Source organism: Rhopilema esculentum, chromosome 7 (assembly GCF_057945365.1).
Source record: "Rhopilema esculentum isolate cy_ngs chromosome 7, ASM5794536v1, whole genome shotgun sequence".
NCBI classification, from domain to species: domain Eukaryota; kingdom Metazoa; phylum Cnidaria; class Scyphozoa; order Rhizostomeae; family Rhizostomatidae; genus Rhopilema; species Rhopilema esculentum.
The window spans coordinates 4,112,212-4,135,573 of record NC_142821.1 but is presented as its reverse complement, the minus strand read 5'-3'; the positions used below and the strand labels follow the sequence as shown (position 1 = coordinate 4,135,573).

The following is a 23,362-nucleotide window of genomic DNA, read 5'->3' as shown; positions in this document are numbered from 1 at the left end:
AGCAGGTTTTACCTGAAATTTTCTATTGGGACACTATTGGGGGTGTGACACCCCCCAACCCCCGGTCGCGACACCCCTATTTCTGAAGGATCGGTGTTTTGGCTGGGACTCGGGAGGCACAAGAGGGCCTTTTTTAAAAAATAGTAGTAAAAAGATGACTTTTGCCGTCTCCTGGAGGAGCCCCGTTTTTGGCATTCCTGAGCCCCACTCTCCCTTCAACTCTTGAAATGCATTCAGCGTCTGTGTCGACGACTTGTTTGACTATCTTTGTAAACACATGCGCATTCGTGACCGCAATTGTATATCTTGAGCATTGCATGATTATTCATTGAAAAGGTATCCTTTTTTGCAAAACGGAAGTGACTCAAGCTTTGAAAGATGCACGCACGCAAGCAATCAAATCCTCTTGTAAGCAAATATTACTTTGCATTCTACCTAGCTGGACCGTGCGAAAAGTAAGAAAAGAAATTTGAAAGATAAAATCATTAGAAAGATAACTAAATATCACTAGTCTTAGCATAACCTCAATGGTAGGAGTTCTTTTTGTAAGTGGTAATTCTCAACGCTTCAGTGGCTGGACACAGTTGAAAGATAGGATGAAATGAAACAGTAGTATTTAACGTCAACACTTCTCAAATGGAGAGTATGGACTCAAAGTGAATTTAGCCTTCATTGAATGACAAACTAAAACCAATAGCTGGCGCGTGAACGCATGATGGAGGTCCATCTTCTTTGCCTTGTCCTGCTTAGCGAAGGTACGTTTTGGCATACCTTATTGTTTTTACTCTGAATATCCTCTTCGCTCCTCGGCACTTTAATAATGGTTAATTGGCAAACTATAACCAATGAGAAAGAAACTCCACATTACAAACGTTCCAGTGTTGGGTGCGTGAATGAGGAGAATGATTACCAGAATATCGATTTAACTATCCGCCTGTGGGTATTAAATCAAAGAGTAAGGTTGTATTGTAAGGTAGCTGGGACGTGGTGGTGGTGGCCCACCTGGACGGGAAGTTTCCCCATAGGCCCCTTGAACTTTTTATGTGGGCCACTTGGACTTTTCTTCCTTTTAAGTTCTTATTATTTATAACATCAAATTTTTGAGAAAATCAAGTGAAGTAAGGCCCTACGCTACCTCCGTGACACCCAATATATTAAAAGTGATGATAACAAGAAGCAATCAGCATCAAAATGGTGTGCCTCAAAAACTTAATTTTCCCGGCCCATGAAAGGTTTCACCACGCTCCTGTAAGGTAGTAAAACTTGTTTCAATGAGTGCATTTTCCAGCGAACTGGAAGCATCAAAATTCGAACATTTCTCTCCAGTCACCATTGTATGCTTGCTTTTGCTCGTGTCGCGATATACTGCAAGTTAGCAGAAACTTAACCTACCTAAGTAAAAATGGTTCCTATCCTGTATAATGATTGAATGAACAAGAAAATCAAAGAAATTGTTATATCAAAGAAAGTTTCTAAAAGGAAAGCCTATCCCAATACCCTTTTGATGGCTGGCCTTGCGTGCCTTTGTCTACTTTCAATTACACCACTGAGATTATTATAATGTCGAACAAAGAATTTTATTAGACAAAAGCCTGGGAGTTTGCGTGGGTGCTTTTTCGAGAATATTTAAACTTTTCGGCAAATGGAGGTTGTCCTACTCACTTTGTTGGCAAATGAGGCCTGAACACCTTTTGATCGCTGAAGATCGCTGAAGTTTGTAACGATCATATGGAAACCGCAGTTAAAATGTCCAGCGATCCTCAGCGATCGTGAAAAAACTCACATTTATTCCAGCGATCGTGAGCGATCCATAAAGATCGTAAACGATCCTGAAAAATTAATGGAAACACGCCAGCGATCGTTAACGATCCACAGCGATCCAAGTATCCCATGGTACAGTTGAGGTGACAGGAGAAAGACAATCATTTGCAATTGTAAAATGGGTTAGCGTCGCTCAACCACAATTCCTGCACGAGTGTATTGAACACACCATGTTCCTTTCTTTTCTGAAATATGCTTCGAATCCAAAATCGATGCTTTCGTCGTTTACATTGATCTTCTTCTCTCTTTAAAGATAGTAGCACGAAGAAACTTGTTTGCAGTAAAATCCTTCATTCATTGCCGCCATTGCATCTTCATGCTAATGCGCGCCAAAAGAGTCAGAGAATCTAGCGATCCTGAGCGATCCTGAGCGATCCTGAGCGATCCGCAGCGATCCTCAGCATATGGAATGTAAAACACACCATATTCGTTTCTTCTCTCAAAAATTTCTCTGACCCAAAATCGATGCTGCCTTCGCTTATGCCGATCGATTTGCTTCTTCAATAAAAGTAGCACAAAAATGCTTGTTTCCATCAGAAATCTTTCGTCTACATCCGCCATTTCAAGAAATCTGCACGCCAGAAGCATCCAGAAAAGCGCGCCAGAAGCATCCAGAAACGCAGGGATCCTCAGCAATCGTGAAAGATCGTGAGCGATCATGAGCGATCCAGATCGCTTCAAAACTCCAGCGATCCTCAGCGATCGTCAGCGATCGTAAACGATCAAATGGAAACCAGGCTTTAATTTAAGAAAAATATTAAGCCAGGTTTCTATATGATCGCAAGAAATGCAAGTGATGCAAGGATCGCTGAAATTTGTGACTTGTGTGATCTTTGCGATCCTTACGTATTAATGGAAAGTCGTTAATCTGTTGCAACCGTTGCGATTCTTGCGATTCTTGCGATTCTTGTATCAATGATTTTTGTTGTTGAAAACGCTTGATTAAAAACTTGGCGATCCTTGCGTCAGTTTATCATCCGGGATGTTCTGCCAAACCTCACATTCATTTATTTTCATCGAAATTTCGAGATGTCTTTCGCAACAGATGAAAACCTTTCTTTCATAGAAGAATTAAAGAAGTACGACTGTATTTATAATAAGTATAGCTGGGACTTCAAGAACAAGTTCAAGAAATATTGTACTCCCGATCGTGAATCCTCAGCTCCTTGTTAAAGTGTGAAACGCACCAAGTTCTTCTCTCCTCTGAAGAAATTTCCTCACCCAAAGCCTATGTTTTTTATCCAGGACGATGTCTCGCTCTTTTCAAAAACGCAATTATAAGAAACAAGCTCGATTGCAGTAGAAATCGCTGGTTGATTCCCGCCATTTTCAAAAAATTTAACTTTGGCGCCTCCAAAATCAAATCACAAGAATTGCAAGGATCGCAGTGCGTTTCTTGTGATCCTCGCGATCAAATTGAAACCGTTTTTAGCAAGGAGTGCAAAATTCGCAAGGATGGCAAAAAATTAGGCTTTAAGAAATCCAGTCTCAGATTTTCGAGAAAATTAAGAACAGTCGGTCTGAACTTAAAACTACTAATTCTGATAAAAAAAGAGTGTAAACCGATACTTAATTATGTTACTATAATGTTGCTATAGACTGCTTTTCTATTGCTATTATACTATCATTAAGATATTATTCGGAATAGAACTTTAAGGTTTGGGACAAACGGAGGGTTTTATCAAAAAACCTTCAAAACAGGTGAAACATTTTTAATTTTTGATTATACTAACGGTATGAAAATTTTTCAAGAATCACAAAGTCAATAATTAGTAAACTGGGGCTTTTTTGAGACATCAGCATCTGCCTTCATTTCATTTAATTGAAAAATCTCCTACTCGGCAACCTGACGCTTGACAAACCCTGAGAAAATTTTCTAGCAACATTTTCATCAAATTTTTCTAATCAGATAAAAATTATTTTTTTGAAAAGCCAATTAAACAAATAATAAACATCATATATGCTATATTAGATAGAAATGATTTCAGTAAAACTTTATTAATCAGACATCGAAAATAAATGGTTAAGAAAGGGAATGTCATTTTGCTTTGACTTATCGCCTCAATAAAGATTACGAATAAGATAATACACTCTCTGTCTAAGGAGATTTGGAAATTGGAATCCTCATTATAGACAGGTTTTGGAACATTGAACAAGGAACAAAATCCAAATCATATCTTTATGTCTTTACTGTATTCAAACACTAGTGAATAACCAACCAATCACCACCCGAGTTCCGAGTGATGACTAAAACAATGTCACAACGAAATTCTTCATCAACATAATACTCAAATCTTTGCCTAATGTTGTGAAGTCGATATACATTTTAAAGATTTATCTGCGCTGGTTCATCTGTGATTCATTTTATCCATAAACGATTATTTTTAATCCAGACATACACGTACACGCGAGAACTGAGAAATTTAAAGCCAGGTTTATCCATTTTGACACAACTTCGTGTTGGACTTAGCAAGCTGAATTTTCACAAATTCAAACATAACTTCAGTGATACCTTGAATCCTTTGTGCCCAGTAAATGATGGTATTGAGGATACGGAACACTTTTTGCTGCTCTGCCATGCTTATGATACAGATAGACGTGATCTTCTTGACAATGTGAGGGCTATATTGCAACCCCATGGATTAACAAACCTTTCGAATGAAGCTTTACTGCAAATAATTCTTTATGGTCATGAAAAATTATCTTTAAATTCAAATACAAAAATTCTCGAGGCAACATTAAAATATATTCAGACCTCTGAAAGGTTTCATTAAGTAGTTTTATAAATCTTCTCTCCTATGTAATTTGTCTTTCATTATTCTTGTTTTGTTTTTGTCAATGTAGTTTGTCCTTGTTTTTGTTTTAACTTGTAAATTGTGAGTGTTTTTTTGTTATTAGTAATCGGTAATATGTAAATAATAACATACAATGTAATTCCAATTTGAAGCAAATACGTTTAATGTAATGGCCACAGGGTTGCTATGTATTTCCATGCTTCCTGTGGTATCGTCTTGTAGTTGTCTGTTTTGTAAAATTTTATGAGAATATAAAAAAAGAGCTTCACGTGCTTTATAGTCAACAAGGATAGTGTTGGTTGGATTTCAATTCTCCGATAGAAAGCCTGTTTCCATATTTTTTCCATTCAAGCCAGATAGGTCAATACTTGATTGAATGACTTTTCTTTAAAAGTAGCCCACATCTTTGATACACATCAATACACAGATGAACACAAACTGAAAGAGAAATCGGGTGTTTGCGCAGTTTTAAGGAGGTCAGAATCAAGAATGACTTGCCTTAGACTTCAAGCATCCAAAGTCAATGGAATAGGAATAATTAAGAATACTTAGGAAACATTTATACCAGTTACATGTAACTCCTTAGCTAGGAATCTTTACACTAGTCAGTGGCAATGTCAGAGTCACGAAAAATGGCATCCAAAAAGATATTTGCTTTTGGCACACTTACCTCAATTTGAGCATTTAAATGTCACAACAGCACGTCCGAAAAATGTTACAAGCCAATGCCTCTAGACCTTCTACAGTCCGTGGTATACTCAGGGTTCCAAATAACACTTGAGGGGCAAATAAATGAAAGGGAAAACCTGAACATTTTAAGAATAGCCATACAAGATAAAAATTCCAGGCTTCTAGAAATATAGACACTAAAGATTCATTTCATTTATTCATGCCAATGATCTTATAACAGTCAGTTAGGGTATTTGCCCCTGAATTCTAGATCATTTCTTTACATGATAATTTGCCACGATCCTTTACACGTATAACAATAACTGCCGCTCAACCATTTCTAATAGTAGGGATATCGAATGCTTTACTCTTTAACTGTACCTAGTTGAAAGGTGCGGATCTCGTAGTTTTTTGCAACATTCTACAATTTTGTGAAATTTAAGTCTTTGTTTTTCTTACAGTTTTAGGAACGGCAGCCACGATCAATGTCACTGAGACAATTATCAACGCTCCCAGTGGCTCAATATATGAAGATGTTTTAAAAACTGTTTATACACAGGTGGATGCAACACAATCATTAGCAAAGACTTCTTCATATGTAACATCTTACCTTAGCCGGATTTATACTTCCAATAGCAATGGATCAGATACCCTTCGGATGTCAACAAATGAGCCGGATTCAGGCTATGTTACAACAAAGAAATTGATATCTAGTTTTGATTTGACTACAAGAAACAGAAAAACTGAATTACTTCAATTGTTAACAAACCTAAAGACTACAGAAGGGAATAGTTCTCTGCCTTCAGTGATGATCAGCACGGTTGCGTCAGAATTATCGACTGATCAAGCACCTAAGACATCGATAATATATCCATCTACCAATATACCATATATCACGCCAAACAGCACAACGTCACAAAACAATAATCACGGGGAAGAGCCAATGGTAGCGAAGATTTTTATGTATGTTCTGCTAGTGTTAGCTGTGTGTTGTGGTTTATTGCTCATTATCCATATTCTCTACGTAATGGTAAGTGCAGAAATGTCTACAATTTTCATGATTAATATCCAGATCAAATAGTAAAAGAAGCTTTTCGCATTTCATTGTTGTTTCTTGCATTCAGGAACGTTGGGATCGGGTTAGGAGCTGGGCATTTGCCACCATTTAGAAACAGTGTTCCTTGTCTGGGAGAAAGTGCTTGTTCCAACCTGTACCCCTTCAACTTTAAAACGCTCCTGATATCCCAGCTCCCATTGTAAAATGATGTTTTTTATATATTTTCGAATAATTGACCAAAAAGATTTGAAAAAATTTTGTCTTAATTATTTTGACTTTTCTAAAGAGCTTTTGTCTCCGGGCAAAATATCGTGTTGAATCTCATCGTTATCAATGTATACAATACGTAAAAAAGGACCTCGTTGATTTTTTCCATTATCCTTACCTTTACAGGCGTTTGAGACAGATCGTAGCTGCAAAGCGGGTTGGTGATTTCGAATATTTTTGATAAATATTCAATAAAGGGTATGCGTAAAAAGTCGTGGACAAAAATGTAATTCAATGTTAAATGCCAATTGGCAAGCTTAGCTTCTTCTTGTATATACATGTATATGGAACTACAGAATTACGAAATTGGGGCCAATCGATTTAAGGCACTTTAGTGATTTTACCTATCTGATTAAGTCAAGCTACCTGAACGACTCAGCCTAATTCAGGAACGCGGGCTACTTGAAGAACTAGCAACTTAAGCTATTCGAGCAACTTACAACTTAAGCTATTTGAGCGACTTAAGATGCTTAAAGACTCATTGCTAACAATGAGCCATTGCGCTACGCAAGCATCCCATAATGCATTTTCAGACAGTCTGAAATCAATTATGGTTAATCAGTAGAAGTTTACTGCCATTGTTTGGATTGTCGCCTGGATAATTTGCCACCTTCGCAAAGGCTCATTGTTAGCAATGAGTCTTTAAGCAACTCAAGCAACTCAAATCTAGACTTGTAAAGTAGAGTCACGTGACATACAGTCACAAAAAACATGCTTTATCGCAGTTAAGTTTGTTTAGGTGTCGCTAAACACAGTCTCTTCCCTGGCTACTCCACACGACTTGAGCACCTTAAGATACTATTGCTACTCGAGCAACCAAAGTAATTTCAGTGACTCAATCTACTTGAGCGGCATTAGATACTTAGGCCACTTAAGCCATTGGAGCCATTCAGGCTGCTTGAACGATACCAAATCGAGCAAGGTTATTTGCATTAAAAGCCAATTTTTCATTTAAGGTTATAAAGCTTTCTTCGATTACAGTACACAAAAGAACTAATTCTTTAACAATATCGCATCAAATGTTTTATAATTAAGACCAAATGGATTTATATGCTCCTTATAATGGTAGTTTGTTTATGATCTTTACTGGTTTTTGCGCCAAATTGTTTATTAGGACAGTTAAAATGAAATATAGTTTATTTATATTTTGGAGTTGATGTCCTTAATGTACTTATAAACAAAATAAATTCCTGTACGTATCGTTTTGGTTCTTATGCTCTGTTCTAAGCATGACTCTGTTCACAAAAACTTTTTATATAAAGCTTTCTTCGATTAACGAATACAGAAGAACTAATTTTTTAATAATATTCGCATCAAAAGTTTATGATTAAGAACATATAGATTCAAATTCTTCTTGTAACGGTAGTTTGTTTACGATCCTAATTGGTTTTTGCCTCAAATTGTTCATTAAGACATTTTAAAATGAAATATATAATACATTTCTATTTTGGAGTTGGTATCCTCGATGTTCTTATCCTCTCCTCTAAGCATGACTCTGTACACAAAATATCAAAGTAGGCACATATAATAGTGATACGTCCAATCAATGTTAAACAGGGTTAACAAAACTTTCTGACTATCTTATACAACAACATATTTGTTTTTTAAAGAATGTCGTACTTAATGCAGCGAATTCAACATTACAAATAACACTTTTTCGGGGAGTTTAATCATAAATATCAAGTTGTTTCAACTGGCCATTATTCATCATGTTTTCTAATGCCGTGCTTTCGCATTTAAGCGCATACTCTCTGGCCTTGAATGTTTTCTCATTCTTCTTCATTCTTTCGACCATTTGGGATACCTAAACAAAAGATGAAACCAGGTCACGCAAATGCTCAAGCCGCCACTAAGATTATGAAACAACACTAGTGGGATACTTGATCCCGAGCATTTCAATACACAATCTTTGTTGCTGATAAAGAAATAATGATGATTTCAGTAAACAGTAAGTTTTCTTTAACAGTCGCTGTCTAATTGCTTCAGGGCTCAAAGACTAGAAGGTTCAACTATGGATGCTGTTTGCTGTTTTTAGTAGCCCAAATTTATGGTTTTTTAATACATCTTACTGATTTAAATTTCAGCTGAATAAAATGAGTTTGAGTTAGGATTGGGTATTTGTCTCTTTGGGAACTGAGATTGCTTTAACGTAATGTAAATACATATGCACATGATTATATTCTGGAAACATCGAGTTGATGAGCTCCAGCTGTAGAGAACCTGGGTAAAAGTGCAGAAATGGTGGACACGGAGTGGAGAAACGCCGAACTGTTCCTTTTCACATAGATATTCCTTGGCACCCTTGCTCCTGTCTACCAATGCCACAGCAGTTGTATTTATGTAGCTCTGAATACCAGTACAATGAATTTTAAGAACTACCTGATTTTGTGAACTATGAAGGGGCATTTTCTCCTTGAATTCTTCGTATTTTTTTCTGGAGAGACGAAGACGAGTCACCATCTGGTTTACAAATACGCTGAAGAACGAGAAAAGACTGTGATTCAAAAAAACGAATGGCGCAGAGTCTTAGATCAGAGAAAACTGCACGTGCCAGTGAAATGAGAGTATTGGATTGCAATATACTCTCCAATTAGCGGACACCATCGGGGCAAGAGCTAGGTGTCCGCTAATTGGAAGTGTGCGCCATTTAGAAAGTTTTCTATGAGACTTTGACCAGAGATCCTTTGATTGAGGAAAAAGATTTGTCCGTTAATCAGAGGTGTCCGCCTTTTAGAGTGTCCGTTAATTGGAGAGAATACTGTACACTACAACGTTAAAGGTGCTTTTGTGGAAAAGCTCTTTGCTGTTGAGAAGGGCAGGCGTATATACAACAAGCTTCACTGAGTGCATTCAAGACAAAAGGTACGTGTAAATCTACGTGACGAATAAACCAGTTTTGCTTAATGAGAATAACACAAGTCATGAAAAGAGGGGGGAGGGGGGGGGGGGGGGTAAGAATCACTCTTTAAGTTGCATTAGAAAATCAGTCATTTTTAAGAACAGAGATTATCTGAATCTCTTCCAACAAGTTCCTTCTTGCATCAAATGTTTTCGAATTTAAGACAGGGCATATTAAGGTAAAAGGACAGCCATTTTTGAGTTACCTCTCTTCAAAGTCACTTTGGTCACTATGATCCATTTTCTCTTGCAGTTGCTTCTGCCACTGGCATCGCATGTCACAAACATCAGCTTCCAACTCTTTGTTCCTGCCAGCAGACATAAAGAATATCATCAAAGGCGTCAGAAAGCAAATTACCTCTATTCATAGATAAAAAAATGAAAGTACATGGATAAAAGATAAGATTGAGATCGGTGTTAAATGCTGTTTTACGTAGTACTGTTCAACGGATCGATGTTAAATACTGTTCAACGGTATAGAATTTGAAATGCTGGGTTATTTCGCCTTGATTCCCTGCGATGGTATTATTCGTGAATGCATCCATTGCGCTTTGACCAGCGAGTGCAGATTTTGTTTAGTCAATCAGGGTTTTCATTTCGGTGCACTTTCTTCAAGAAAGGGCACTTGTGCTTCTAGGTAGAGCCAGCGTGCTCCTAGGTAGGACCGCGATAGAGGCGTCGGCAAATCTGGCAAATTTAGCGAATCTCCGCTTTTTCGAGAACTTCATTCTAACGCCCCACCTCTAAAAAAATGTCATGTATATCTTGTCGGCAATTTTATCATTGTACAATCTCCTAATGAAATATAATTGCGGCAGCTGTGACACTATAATGTTCTTAAATTAGCGGTCACACATTCCCAATGTTTTCCCATCCACCTACGGGTACCGCATTGAAAAAACTAAAACAGATGTATACCGTTGCTGTATCAACAAATCCTGTTGCTGTATTGCTTTCAACAAATTCTCGCACTCAGCTAATTTTCTCTTGCATTCACCCACATCTAGCTCTTTTTCCAAAAGCAGTTTCTGCAATTCGGCGTTCTCTTTAGCTTTCCTTTGAACCTCTTCTCTAAATAACGAAACAAGATTTAACATAAACAACGAACCATTTTTCTGCATTGACTTGCTTAACGCCACAAAAAAAACAACTGGTCGCAGAAATATTGCGAAGGCTGGATTAAAAGGGTACATTTTGTGCTTTGTGTTTTTCATTGTCTTGTGAAAACGCAACCAGCCTGCATGGCTCAAACATGCTCTCATCTCTGGTACCCAGGGTAGCTCTCACCCTGGTCGATTTGATCAAACACTTTGTTTATAAAAATGCCTAATTTTTTGCTGACCCTCAATGTTCTTGATCCTTTTATATTTTGGGCCTAAGTTGTTCTTAAATCATTCGGTCGTATTGTAATGTTAATGACTCCAGGGCCGGATGCGTCCATTTCAAAACAAACAGTATTAACATTTTTATTCAAACAGTATTAAACTAGCATTTGTTATGCTTCTAAAAAAAAACTCAAATAAACAAAAAAATTAATTTTTGATAAAGCTTGAGCCTTGCATTATTCTTAAATTGTCCTTAAATTTCAGCGATTTTAGCCTTAATAGCCTTATAGATTTTCTTCTTATATTAAAAAGTGTATAGGTTTACAGAGAAAATTTTGCGAAGATTTAATACAAGACATGACTTTCAACGATGCATGACTTTCTTTAACATCTTTTATATTTTTTCTTGATCTAGAGGAAGAGTCCGACATAAGATTACTTGATAAGTAACTACTTGACATAAGAATTCTTACAGAGTGATTAGAAGTATGAATTAAGTAAGTTTAAGAATGATACCTAGTTTTCGAGAACAAATTATCCATCTTAGCTGTTCTTTTGGCATGCTGTGCTTGAGCGAAATCATACTGTTCCCTAGGGTTTGAAAATTGTCAAACTGAATATTAATAGAAGAATATAGAAAAGAATACTGGACAGGGCATACAGATCTACTCTCTACAGGGTAGGTAGTCAAAATCTTATAAGTCCGGTTCGATCAATATTTGTGATAAACGAGCGTACAAATTCCTGTCAATATTTTTAGCGTATATGTAGGCTGTGTCATCGACGTTTAGAACTTAAAAATTCATAATAATCGCCATCATGCACATTTTACCTTACGCATACCCTCGACTTACTGCGACAACTACCCGTAAACATACAGAGATAGGGTTGTCCTCATTTTGTATTATGCCCCAAAACATCTTTTCAGCAGTACGGATAATTTACTTATATGTATTCCATGCTGTAATCACATACAGCAAATTGCATATCACACAAAAAGGTAGGCATAATACAAATGCGATAAAGTTAATACATACGGTGAAACCAGGGTGAAATTAAGAATCAGGTTGCTTTAATCAGGGTAAAAATAAGAAATAAATGCTTTAAAACCACACTTTGCAGATATCAAGCAAGTCTTCGAAAAACAAATAATTTTTTCTCTAATGGGATCTTTGGAAACCACAGACGATGGATTGAGTACATTTTCATCCTAGTGCAATTGTGATTTGCAATTTGGAAAAAGATGGCACTAACGACTTGCAACTGTAACTACACATTAGGTTTGTACAGTAGTGCCCTGTTTTGTGTTTCCTCGATAGCAACAGGCTGTAATAAGTTGTTTTAAGGGAATTTGGACGTGACTTAAATGTCGATGTCGTGTAATCAAAATGTAACTGTTTATTGGCTGTTCCGAGCTGGGAAGTACGTCTTTAAATGCACACTTCAGATTTCTGTCATTGCAAGACGATAGATAAAAGTCGTTTTCCATCAAAGATTAAAGTCTGTCGTTTGTGGTAGGCTTTAGCGAAGATAAAAAGACCGATTAGATGGATGTGCTGTACTATGTTTGAATATTGCTACAAACGGTGAGCCATACTGCTCTTTATTTTTCGAAAATTCGAAGCTGGATTGTTCTTAATTTGTTCTTAAATTATTAGGGTATAAGCAGTGTCGTCGCTAGCTTTTGTGCTGGAAATGTTCATGCTTCTTTTGCTAACAAAGTGAGATATTTTCTTTATTTGCAAAAAAGTTTGAAAATTCACCAATAAAGCACCCCCTAGTTTGCAAAAACCTCCTCGTTTTTGAGATGGAATTTTTTAAGGGAGTTTCACAACTTTATTCAAAATTCCATTTTTATACTACCTTAGCTACATCTTGTTCATAAATTCTGACTAATTTCGAGGCCCGTAAATTGTTTTTATAAAAAGGCTTGTTTTATCGCATAAATGAAAGGAAATTCCAAGATTTAATTGATTTCGAATGATGAACTAAGATTAGCAGTAATGATTGGTAGTGGTCAAGAACCTATGGTTGCCAACTGACGTTCACTATAAACGCTATTACAACATGAACAGTTGCCTGATGATCGCATTTAAGCGTGGAACTCCAAGTAGCGACTTATAACCGTTCCAAGGTTGCCAAGTCTCGCTTTTTGGCCGTGAGACTCACGGATATTCATTCACCTCTTCTCACAGTCTCACGACAGGAGTTACTTTTCTCACGGATTTCTTCCTGGGCCTTATTCTTCTTTCAATTCAGACCAAACGTTTTTCTGGAATGTTTTAAATGTGAAATAAACAAATGTTTAGGCATTCTGAATGGTCTAGTTTTAAGTCATTTGAGCACTCCAGATCTACTGAAATTCCGAATTCTTCTGCCCCCAACACTGGACCCCAGTTCCATTGTTCACTAGCTGCGCTCATGAAATCTCACAAGTATTATTTCCCAAAACTTGGCAACCTTGCTGTTCTGTTCTGCACAACAAATAGCGTATTCAGCTCTGCCTATGCGGGATCGAGCACTTAATGACAGACCAGTAAAGGGTAATTTCCATAAGAACGCTATTACAGTGTTAAAATGCATTGGAAAATTCTCATCATCTAGGATGTCTAAAGCAATTCTATAATGACGTCATTTATCATATTCCATAGAAATTTAACTCTTATCACTTATTGATTTTTCATATGACTTTTGATACTGAATAAGAAGGCTTTAGCTCTAGACAAGTGTTAAACTGGACAATAACAAGACGATAGTAATCTGTCTCACTGGAGTACTTAGCGTAAAAAAGCAGTTTTTAGATTACATGAGATCAGTTTCAAGATGAACAGCGAAACGGTTCTTTGCAACAACGTCGAATTTCACGCTTAAATCGATCATTATGCGACCATACTGAAATAAACTGCCATGTTGAAGAATTAAGACATATACTAGCCAACTTTTACTGACTTTTGAACTGCTATTACTGATTCGAAGTCTCTGGCTTTCTTTCTAGTTTCGAAAAGCTTTTCCTTTGTTACAGTCAGCTCCCTAATTGAAAAGTCCTAAAGAAAAAAGAACTTGTTTGAATAAAGTCGCAAGGTAATCGTGTAAGAAACTCTAGAAGGCAGTTTATACCTTAAAATTTTAACGACGATAGTCACTTCTCAACTAATTTTCAAAATTATCTAGACAAGGACTCTAGGACGTGTCTGATCCGACTTTTTCGTAGTGGGAGTTACTAACGTAAAGTGATTAAAAGCAGCCACAAACATGTATTATTGAACGTCCCCGACTGCCACGCTGCCAGAAACACCCTCAAATAAGACTAACTTCTAGCGAATTATTTTGCTAGCAAGTAAACAGCAGCTGAGTACAAAGTGGTTTTCCTTTAGAACGTATAAATCAAAAGCCAATTAAACATTATCACAAAAGGTGGTTAAGAAAAAATGCAAGTGTAAAGTGGTCATTCGTATGCTAACCCATGCCTGAAATCTTTGCCTGAAAAAAAGGCTGTTTTACTAGTACTTAAAAATAGTACTTTTTGATAACGTCACACTTCGGTGTGTCGATAGTGTTACCTGGTCCACTCCGTTGAGGATGAATACGTGCAATATACAAGCAGTTTGATAGCATGCATTTTGTGAGAATTACAGAGTTTTTTCTTGAAGACTTTGATTGTGAGCATGTGTGATCAGGGTTTATACTGCATGTATACGATTTAAATATTTATATACTTTATTTTATATACTTGCAGTAGTTACCTCTTCGAGCAGAGAAAAATCAGAACTGTGAAGTGATAAAATCACACACAAGCAAAAACATTCCACGTAGACGTAGATCCTTGATAGATCTAACCCCATGTCTGGAAAGCAAAGGCTGCTCCTTTTTGGCACCTCCAAAAAATATACCGCTAAAACTTGGCTGGATTATCGAGGGAATGTATCTGCAGCAACAAAGTCCCTCTGGTAAAACCCTCCTCTTAACACAAACAAAGTCTTGACCCTCCAGCTGATTTCCCTTCGAAAATATTGTGCCCCCCCCCCCGCGTCTAATTCTATCAGCATATAGAACAGGACAAAATTGGGCCGTAAGCCTTTATCTTAATCGAAATCATACACCATATAACATATAACATTGAATATGGCCTCGCTTTTAATCAAGGCCTCACAACATCAAAACTACTCTGGGTTCCAGAGTCAACGGATGAAGAACGGGGGAAAGGAATTGCAAAGGAGAATAGAATGGAAGAGGAAAGGGGAGATACGAGAGGTATTTCAAAAAGTGAGACATGAGGGAACGTGCAGACACGCAAAGTTCTGACAATTAGTTTTGCGGTATCCTTAAAATTCCTCATAGGGATATATAGACAATTGTTATTGCGAAGGCGTTATCTTCCGGTTGTTATTTGCGGCATTCAAGCGTGATCATGTGCCAATTCCTTCTCAATGCTCTACTGTTGAGAAGCTTACATTGTCATTGAAGGAACAAACCTTTTCTTGATCACACTCTGCCAACTGCTTTTCCAATGACAACAAAATCTCTTCAGCAGATCTGCGTACGCACACCTATGTTATGATAAAAAAAACATAGCTACATGAAATTAACTTCATATTAAAGATATGTAGAATTAAACAAAGAAAATAGTATATTGATACGAGCTGGATCATTATTTTGACTATAAACAGCAGACCTTATACTAATTAATTGACCGAGGTATTCCGGTGCTTTCTAATTCAAATCTTATGACGTAAAAAGCATAATTGCCATTTACCTTTGGTATGTTAATTCATATAAATGGTTTAATATGTGGCAAGGTCTGCATGTTTCATCACGTAAGAGCAGTATGTATAAATACATTATGATTTTATGGCATGATTGTGCATTATGAACTGTTGAAATTTGGCGTGGCTAAGGTGTGGAGTTAGGAGGGGATTTTTGCAGACCACATCCTTAAGAATGCCGACAACTTGCTTTTATATATGTATTTTAAATAAGCTATTGTTGTGAAGTTAAGTTTTCGCGTGCAATTAAGAGAATAGTAGCACGTGGTAAGTACAAAGGTCATTATGCCATATAAGGTAACACACACATATGGGCGTAGTAGGTACTGCAGCAAGACTGGTAGTTAGTTACGAGAAGGAGCTCCAGTAGAAAGGATATATATTAGAGACAGCCACTCCCTGGCGTAGGCCAGTGGAGTGGTAAGAAGTAACTCACACGGATTTGTCAAGTAATCATCAACCGGTTAGTCATAATTAGGCCTTAGTAAATATTGCATATAAATAAAAAAAGGCCATCATGGTGTCTTCATCATCTCTGCCCTGAGAATCCAGAAAGATACATAAAATGTTTACAACAGATATGTCAGTTATATATGCCAATGATTTGTTAATTAAACACAATTACAGTCATATGTAGCTTTTTGTGACTGGCGCTTTCATTCCCCTTAACGTTCGGCCCTAAACGTACTTGATTTCTCAATTCCTCTTACGTTTATTATTCTGAATCATGCGCGGAGGCTCTGTGTGGAAAAACTGACTTTTCAAAGCCGTAGGCAAATATATAAATAATAAGTCGTATTCAAAAGCTTCAAAGTAGGACCGTTTTCCAAGGAGCAAAGTCTTTGAAGACTTTGACAAGTATTTTGGTATCTAATTTTTTTAAGAACACTACTTTCTACCGACATTAGCAAGAGGATTTGAAGTCTCTGTTGTCTCATAGCTGATGGTAGTCAATATTCTCATTCAAAACAACCTTTCTGATGCGTTTAGTGATCATTTTTTGCAACTGAAATGCACGATTTAAAGTTTTTGAATAAGATTTTAAGTCTTATTCCCAGCCTAAAACAATTTCCCTGAACCCATGCTTAAGCAACACAACGTAAATTCAGTGAAAATCAAGTAAAAAATCCGCGCTATCATATTTCTTTATTGTGTAAAACTCTTCATTGTCTTCTAACACAATATAAGCTTGATGTGTGTATCTCAAATTTCTGCATTTAAGTCAGATAAATTGTCTCTTTCGCTCAAAGCACTTAACTGAATGATAGCAGGGAAGTGGCGGCCCACAGGGACACAGGAAATTTCCCGGTAGGCCCCTTGAAACTCTTTATGTGGCCCCCTTGGATTTTTCTTCCTTTTAACCTTTTGTCATTTGTAACATCAGATTTGTGAGAAAAAAAGCGAAGTAAGGCCCCACACTGCATCGCGACACTCATTTTCAACATTTTATAAGTGGATCATAAGTGGATGATGCCATTTCCATTAAAATGATGTGCCCCTGAAAACTTGATTTTTCCGGCACATAAAATTCCGACTACGCACCTGAAATATCACACCCACCCCCTGAGTGGAAATTTTATCGAGATTTGCACTTTCTCAGAGAAAAGATTGCTGAGCATGTAGGGGGGGGGGGTTGCCTTTCTTGCCAGGCTGCAACCTTCTTCTACTTCAAATTATTCATAACATTATAACTAAAGAGGTCGAAAAACTTCCCCTTCCTCTCAGCTAAAACCTCTCCGCATCTCTACTTTTCCATTTCCCCACTTCTCCACTTCTTCACTTCACCACTTCTCTACCGCTTCACAATTCCTCTTTCCTACTAGTCCCCTTTGCTCCGCGTGTCCGTTTCCCTGCTTGTCCGTTTCATCGCTCCTCTATTGCAGTGCACTAATTTCTAATGCTCTGGTACCTTGTGACGGAATATTTGGCCTAATTGAGGTGAATGCAAATTTCATTAAAGGTTTTCCTTGCTGCTGATTCATGTTCTTACCTCTTTATCGTAATGATCTCGTAGCACTTCCACCTCCTTTGCCTTTTCTCCAAGCTGGGTCTGAAGTGTAAAACATTCAGCCTTCTGTTTCTTGAATGAATTTTCAAGGTTTGCTAAAAGCTTCATTTTCTAAGGATAAGAAAAACATCCAATGAGTGGATTTTGATACGCACTTAGCCTTGACATGCAACTAGAGGCTGAAGACTATATCCTCCAAGTAAGGAGTTTCTATTGACTGAAATTCTTTTATGGCAATATTTGCGCTGAAAATGTCGTTAGGAGTTATTGTGAGAAAAATTTTCTTGTAGAGTTTCTTACGAAGAAGAAACAAAACAAAAAGAAAGTTTCATATTAAAACGTAACTGTGATGAGACTCATAATGTACTTTTTGTATGAGTCTCATGTGCTTTACAAAACATGTACTTAATGTGCTTTACAAAACATGAATGTACTTTTTGCATAAAAACAGTATTTTTCATTCACTGTTTATGTGTGCACAAACCGTAAATTGAATTTGAATAATATTTTCTGATTAATTAATGTGAGTAAATAGAGTATGGGAATTTAACAGTGCTGGTCACAAACCAGCAACTTTGTAAGTCGTTGTACCTTCAACTCAGCTACGTGAGTTCAGTCGCAGGCTCGGGTGCTTTCTGATCGGTCATCCTCCCCAGGACGAACCTTGAAATTTTCTTCAACTATTCAGTGACCCTGTAGAGGGCCTCCAAAAATTGCAAAGCCGACGATATTTCACGTCGTCTTGCGGGATATTGGGAAAAGTTTTCAATTAGCAATAACCGCGTCTCGGTAGGACCTCATTGACTACGGTAATGCCACTGCGCAAAGCTAGATATTCGAACTCGTTGCGGAGACTCGTATCAACAGTCATGTGTGATAGATGTGGGTTGTTTAAACAAGAGGCGCATGCGCATACACAGATTGCACTTCACCTCGTTGGCTTGGTTTAGCTTTGTCATCAATTCCTCTGACTTTGTCTTGAATTTCTTCTTTTGTTCTTCCACTTCTTTAAACTAATGAGATAAATTAACATGATGGTAAGTTTATTTGGTAGATTATCATACAAAGAAAGGACAAGAAAAGATACCAAGCGAGAATCAATGGAGACGTCCGAAGTTGCTTTAAAAATCACAAAACAGTCCATGATATTCGAAAAAAGTTTGTTATTACCTGTCTCTTCAGATGTTCAAATTTTCCAAAAGCATCTTCCTTGTTGCTTCTCTCTTGCCTGTAGATAGAGACAAAGATGTTGTGACTTGGGCGAGACATAGGTGTATAACATAGAGTGAAACACGTTTTCGAATAAGTAGATGATTACATGTATATAAGATTATATGCAATTATGTACACTCAAGGGAGAGAACCCCTCTCCACGCCTTATGCTCCTAACTCTAATCAATACTGACCATGGGAGGGCGTAATGCGAAGAGATGCCGGAAATGCCAAATATGGTAAGACCTTCTCGCCATGTGTCCCGGAGCCCTGGACCCAAAAGGAGGTTTTCTGTCTCCTTCATGATAAAAGATAACCAAATGTAAAACCAGTCAATCTTCAAACTTGCAACAATCCACTTACCCAATTCTTTTTCAAAACAAAGGACCTTGTACAACAAAAACTAATAAAAACAGTATAACCCTGGGTGCCAGAGTCTCTCTAATTTAGAGCCTGATTACAAGGGCGAGTTGACCCGCTTATAGCTCATTTACGGCTCAGTGAGCTGTCCTGATGCTTCGGTCCAGCTTCAGGCGGGCTAAAAGGGCTGGCCCGCTAACTTAGGTGACATGTATTCACGAAATAGTCAACCCGCTTGAGGCGAGCTGGCTCGCTCATATAATGACATAAACTGGTTGGTGGTTGCGCAATGGCACAAAGACCAGACGCAATTCGGAAGTTCAATGAGTTTAGGGACCATAAAAGTAGCAAGGCACTACACACATCTTTTACAACTTTGATTAGGGTACACTGGTGAATCCCAAATGTATTTACCGTCAAAATCATTGACCCTGTCTGTTTAAGAAAATAAAATATCACAGCAGCCTTTTTCTTCTACTGGCAATGCTCTGTGATTTGGTGAGAATTCTTTTTGAGATATGTAATGTCTCTACTCATTACAAATTTCATCAAAATCAGCTCTAGAGAGTCTGAAGTTCTTTTTCCATAATTCTTCTACTAGATTAACAGCTAGAATCACATCAACCCACCATATAGCAGTGCGACATTTTTAAAATAATATGTTTTTTTCTAACATTCTCGGCTATCTTGAATACAGCTGTCTTCTAATACGATTTTCTTTCGAAAAAAAATACTTGTTACATTTTTTAGTGTACTTTTGATTGTGCATACATAACGTTAAAAGTTTAGTCGATAACCACAGAGAAAAATTGTCAACAAAACAATAAGTTGTTGCTGCAAAAACTGAAGGTGCTTGCTGTATGTATCCGCCTTCTTCACTATTTTCCCGGGTTGTAAATGACCCAGCGCTGGGCCAACCCACCTTACATAGTTAGGCCCTTAGTTTTTGGTAGAAATATAGTCCAAATCTAGTCACATTCACTCATTCAACACCTTGCTTTTTAGAAAAATAGGTATCCCCTCCTCCGCATTCATTCATTCTCCACCACCGCATTCGTCTACAATACCTTATTCCTGGTTTATTGAGGCTCTGGTACCAAGAGTAGCTACTACAATACAGGCAAGATCATAAACTGAGGTTAGATTTATCCAGGTATTTTGATAACACCCAGACAGCATCGGTGTTATTTTGATAACATTTAGTCTTCATAGATACAACATAACGAGAACCCTAACAAAGAAGAATTTTAACAAAGAATTATATATCCATGCAAATTTCTTACTTTATCTGCATTTGAAGTACATCGTTTGAACTGCTCATTTGTTTATAATCTGATGTGAGGTTGTCTATCTTTTCCTATAATAAAAGAAAACCAGTTCGTTAAGGACCAGACAACTAATCTAGATGAATTAACACAGTTAAAACACGAACAATTTAGCATACATAAGAAATTATCTTTTTACATCATTGAATTCACGACAATTTGTATCTGTTTTCTTAGCGACTCTCGCTTCTAAGCCACCCTCGTTTGCAAGACACCCCCTAATATAAGCTGCAGCAACCGAAGCCAACTAATAAATACAGAGTCAATATTTGCATAAGAAAAATAAAACTTATGCTAATTTAAAATTGTTCCTTTGTCAGAAATATTCATCAGATATTTCAGCAATGGCTAACTTTCGTTCAACTTCTTTCAAATCCCTCTTTACTATTTTTTGTCCTTGTAGCATTCAGCGCCGACAGACCACTTGTTAGGGACCAAGACAAGCACCATAATTTGACTATCAGGATATGTTAATTCATGACACTGTTAAAATGAAAAAAATCCTGAATCGCTTCATCTGTAAAGCTTGGAATTAGCTGAATGCTGACGAAGTCAAGGTGTATTTCCTGGATCATTATTTCTAATGACTTTGGCAAAAGTCTTACTCGAGATGAAAGTGATGAAGTAGTGGCACTAGGGGGGGGGGGGGGGTGATGGGTTGTGGAGAAATAAACTACCTCCTTATTTTTATCAAAACCAGTTCAAATGATAGTTCTTAAAATCGATGACAATGTGGCAGGCAGAGACATTTCATATTTGTTACCATTTCCCTTAAGGAAATCGAAATATCAGAAGAGTGTACCACTTTGCAATAATGCAAAAAGGGGCGTATCCGCAATGTTTTAGCCGGTGCTGCAACTTAAATGTGACACTTGCGCTGAATAGGAGCTTCGCAAGTAGTTGCTGAAGAATTCTGAGCTGTGCCTATCGATGCAAAAAAAATTATTTTCCTTTCCGATTTCAACAGCGCTTTCTTGGGGTTGTGAAATACACACAAATGCAGATTTTTGATGCCCCTAATTGATATCTAATAAATCTGTAAAAAGTTAATTTCAAGACTAATAATATTACCAAAGGAAAAACCCTTTATAGTATGGAAAGAAATAGCACGAATAATCAGTATGAAACAGGCATACTTGCAAAGACTTTTCTTCTACCTCCTTGTCCTTCGATAGTCTCAAAAGTTCATCTGCCTTTTCTTTTGCATTGGCTTCAGCCAAGCCATAATATTTCACCAACTCTGCCTTCTCAGAACTTAAATTCGAGATATCACTTTCAAGTTCTACCAACTGAGTTTTCAAAGCCTTGTTTTCAGTTTCAAAAGTTTGCCTCTTATCACGCTCTTTGGATAGATCACTCTCCAACTTACACGATTCCGCGCACAGTCTAAAATTTTCAGTATTGGCCTGAAAGAGCAAACAATTGACAAGTAACTACAAAGATCAATCAAATATTTAAGCTAATAACTAGCAATGGCACACGTTTTAGATGCCTAGAATAGTGTGACTCCAATTTTAACTCTTCAACAAGGTTGTAACATTTTCCCTGGCTGTATTTTTCCCCAACTTAGTTTCTGGTGGTAGGTTTAGGGCACTTAGAAGCGATTCTTATCGAGCAGTGTCTTAGGCCTTCCTCTTGATGTGACTAGCGCTCGTAATTCCAATGCCTGGCATAATGGACAGCTAGCCAAGCGACTTTCGTTATTCTAAGTGAAAGTTTGGTCATGTCAGTGAGTCGAACTATAGACCCTTTGACCTGTAGTCAGCAACCCTAGCAGACAAGCCACCCTCATATTTTTCCCTTGTCTGCCCGACTGTATTTTTAAAACATTGAAATTTGGTCCCACCTCTGCTAAACCTCTGGTTAAACAAAGAAGAAAAAAAACCTGCCACTTTTTACTCAATGTAAGGATGTGTCTCTCTTCAAAGCAAAATCCATTAGAAATAATTTTTTACTCCTACTACTTCAGAAACGATTACCCGATAAGAAACGATTACCCGATAAATAATAGCTATAGTTGTACCCTGGGTGCCAGAGCCTCAAGAGAGTCAAAGGATGAAGAACGGGGGAAGCAATTGCGATTCTCCTACTATAGTTGTTGACAGAATAAGCTATCTCAATCGCAACATGAATTTCAGATCTATATTCAGTTATGAAATTCATTCCTCAATCAAAAGTATCTTTCAATTTTACACCTTTATTATCATAATTCCTGCAAACATATGGCCTGTATGTCGAAAATATCTAAACCTCCACGATTAAATATCAAAAGAAAAATTCCTCGTGCTCCATACTTTCTCAAGTCCATGCTTCAGAGCTGCAATTTCACTTTCATAGCCTTCATTTTTTTCTTCCAGTGTGTGCAATTTCATCTTTGCTTCGGTCAGTCTGTTCTCAGTAGACCATAATTGGTCTTTAAGAGAGTCTGTGAGCGTCTGGTTTCTTCCTTGCTCTCTACGCCACGATTCGACATGCTTTTTCATGGAATCGACAGACTGTTTGAACATTTTCATTGGTGTAAAATCATCAGGGGTTGAGAATGCCTGAAAAAATCATCTCCGATAAATATGTTATGAGTTATGACATTATTTATTGAATAATTGATGATGTCCTATGTGTAACCCTTAAGTAAACAAAAAAAGCACAAACTCAAAATATTTAGGCAAGTGATAGTCGATGTTCCACTTTTGAGTATGGCCTTTATAGCTGTCATCCTAAGTTCTGACAAAGAATGCAGTTGAAGCAAAAAAACTATCGTTTAATGATTACCTCGTCATAATGATTCATATTCTCAGCCATATTCGAATCAGCAATCAAATAAGAAAGCAATGAAAATAGATTCGCTTGCTGCCAACGAAAGAA

The 23,362-nt window shown here is 37.3% G+C and overlaps 2 protein-coding genes and 1 non-coding gene across 6 annotated transcripts; 1 reads left to right on the top strand and 2 right to left on the bottom strand.

The window, feature by feature from the left end:
• Positions 1–345: 345 nt before the first annotated feature.
• On the top strand, positions 346–7,804 carry LOC135683559 (uncharacterized). Of its 2 annotated transcripts, none has more exons than XM_065198855.2 (3): positions 346–755; positions 5,747–6,248; positions 6,736–7,804. In XM_065198855.2, exons 1-3 carry the CDS (start codon positions 713–715, stop codon positions 6,788–6,790), a joined length of 600 nt encoding a protein of 199 aa, XP_065054927.2. In that variant the 5' UTR covers positions 346–712; the 3' UTR covers positions 6,791–7,804. The 2 variants fall into 2 exon arrangements, with proteins under 2 accessions (XP_065054927.2, XP_065054926.2); XM_065198854.2 differs by having other exon boundaries at positions 349–755; positions 5,747–6,315.
• Positions 6,889–23,362, bottom strand: LOC135683543 (uncharacterized). 3 transcript variants are annotated; one of them, XM_065198834.2, is made up of 14 exons: positions 23,270–23,362; positions 22,795–23,043; positions 21,637–21,906; positions 20,459–20,532; positions 18,774–18,831; positions 18,536–18,616; positions 17,586–17,714; positions 15,305–15,379; positions 13,782–13,876; positions 11,349–11,423; positions 10,426–10,578; positions 9,714–9,815; positions 8,989–9,085; positions 6,889–8,413 (listed from the first exon to the last, which is right to left on the bottom strand). In XM_065198834.2, the coding sequence occupies exons 1-14, from the start codon at positions 23,297–23,299 to the stop codon at positions 8,276–8,278; spliced, it is 1,626 nt and encodes a 541-aa protein (XP_065054906.2). In that variant the 5' UTR covers positions 23,300–23,362; the 3' UTR covers positions 6,889–8,275. The 3 variants fall into 3 exon arrangements, with proteins under 3 accessions (XP_065054906.2, XP_065054904.2, XP_065054905.2); XM_065198832.2 differs by lacking the exon at positions 6,889–8,413 and having other exon boundaries at positions 8,638–9,085; XM_065198833.2 differs by lacking the exons at positions 6,889–8,413; positions 23,270–23,362 and having other exon boundaries at positions 8,638–9,085; positions 22,795–23,225.
• On the bottom strand, positions 18,295–18,433 carry LOC135684059 (U4 spliceosomal RNA). The gene has a single exon (XR_010515847.1). It is a non-coding gene; the product is annotated as a U4 spliceosomal RNA (small nuclear RNA).

Coding starts and splice junctions, on each gene's coding strand:
- LOC135683559 (XM_065198854.2), top strand. CDS start 713: ATGATGGAGGTCCATCTTCTTTGCCTTGTCCTGCTTAGCGAAG. Junction 756..5,746: donor CCTTGTCCTGCTTAGCGAAG/GTACGTTTTGGC, acceptor TTTTTCTTACAG/TTTTAGGAACGGCAGCCACG. Junction 6,316..6,735: donor TCCATATTCTCTACGTAATG/GTAAGTGCAGAA, acceptor TTACCTTTACAG/GCGTTTGAGACAGATCGTAG.
- LOC135683543 (XM_065198832.2), bottom strand. CDS start 23,299: ATGGCTGAGAATATGAATCATTATGACGAG. Junction 18,617..18,773: donor TTGAACATCTGAAGAGACAG/GTAATAACAAAC, acceptor TTATCTCATTAG/TTTAAAGAAGTGGAAGAACA. Junction 11,424..13,781: donor TCAGTAATAGCAGTTCAAAA/GTCAGTAAAAGT, acceptor TTCAAACCCTAG/GGAACAGTATGATTTCGCTC.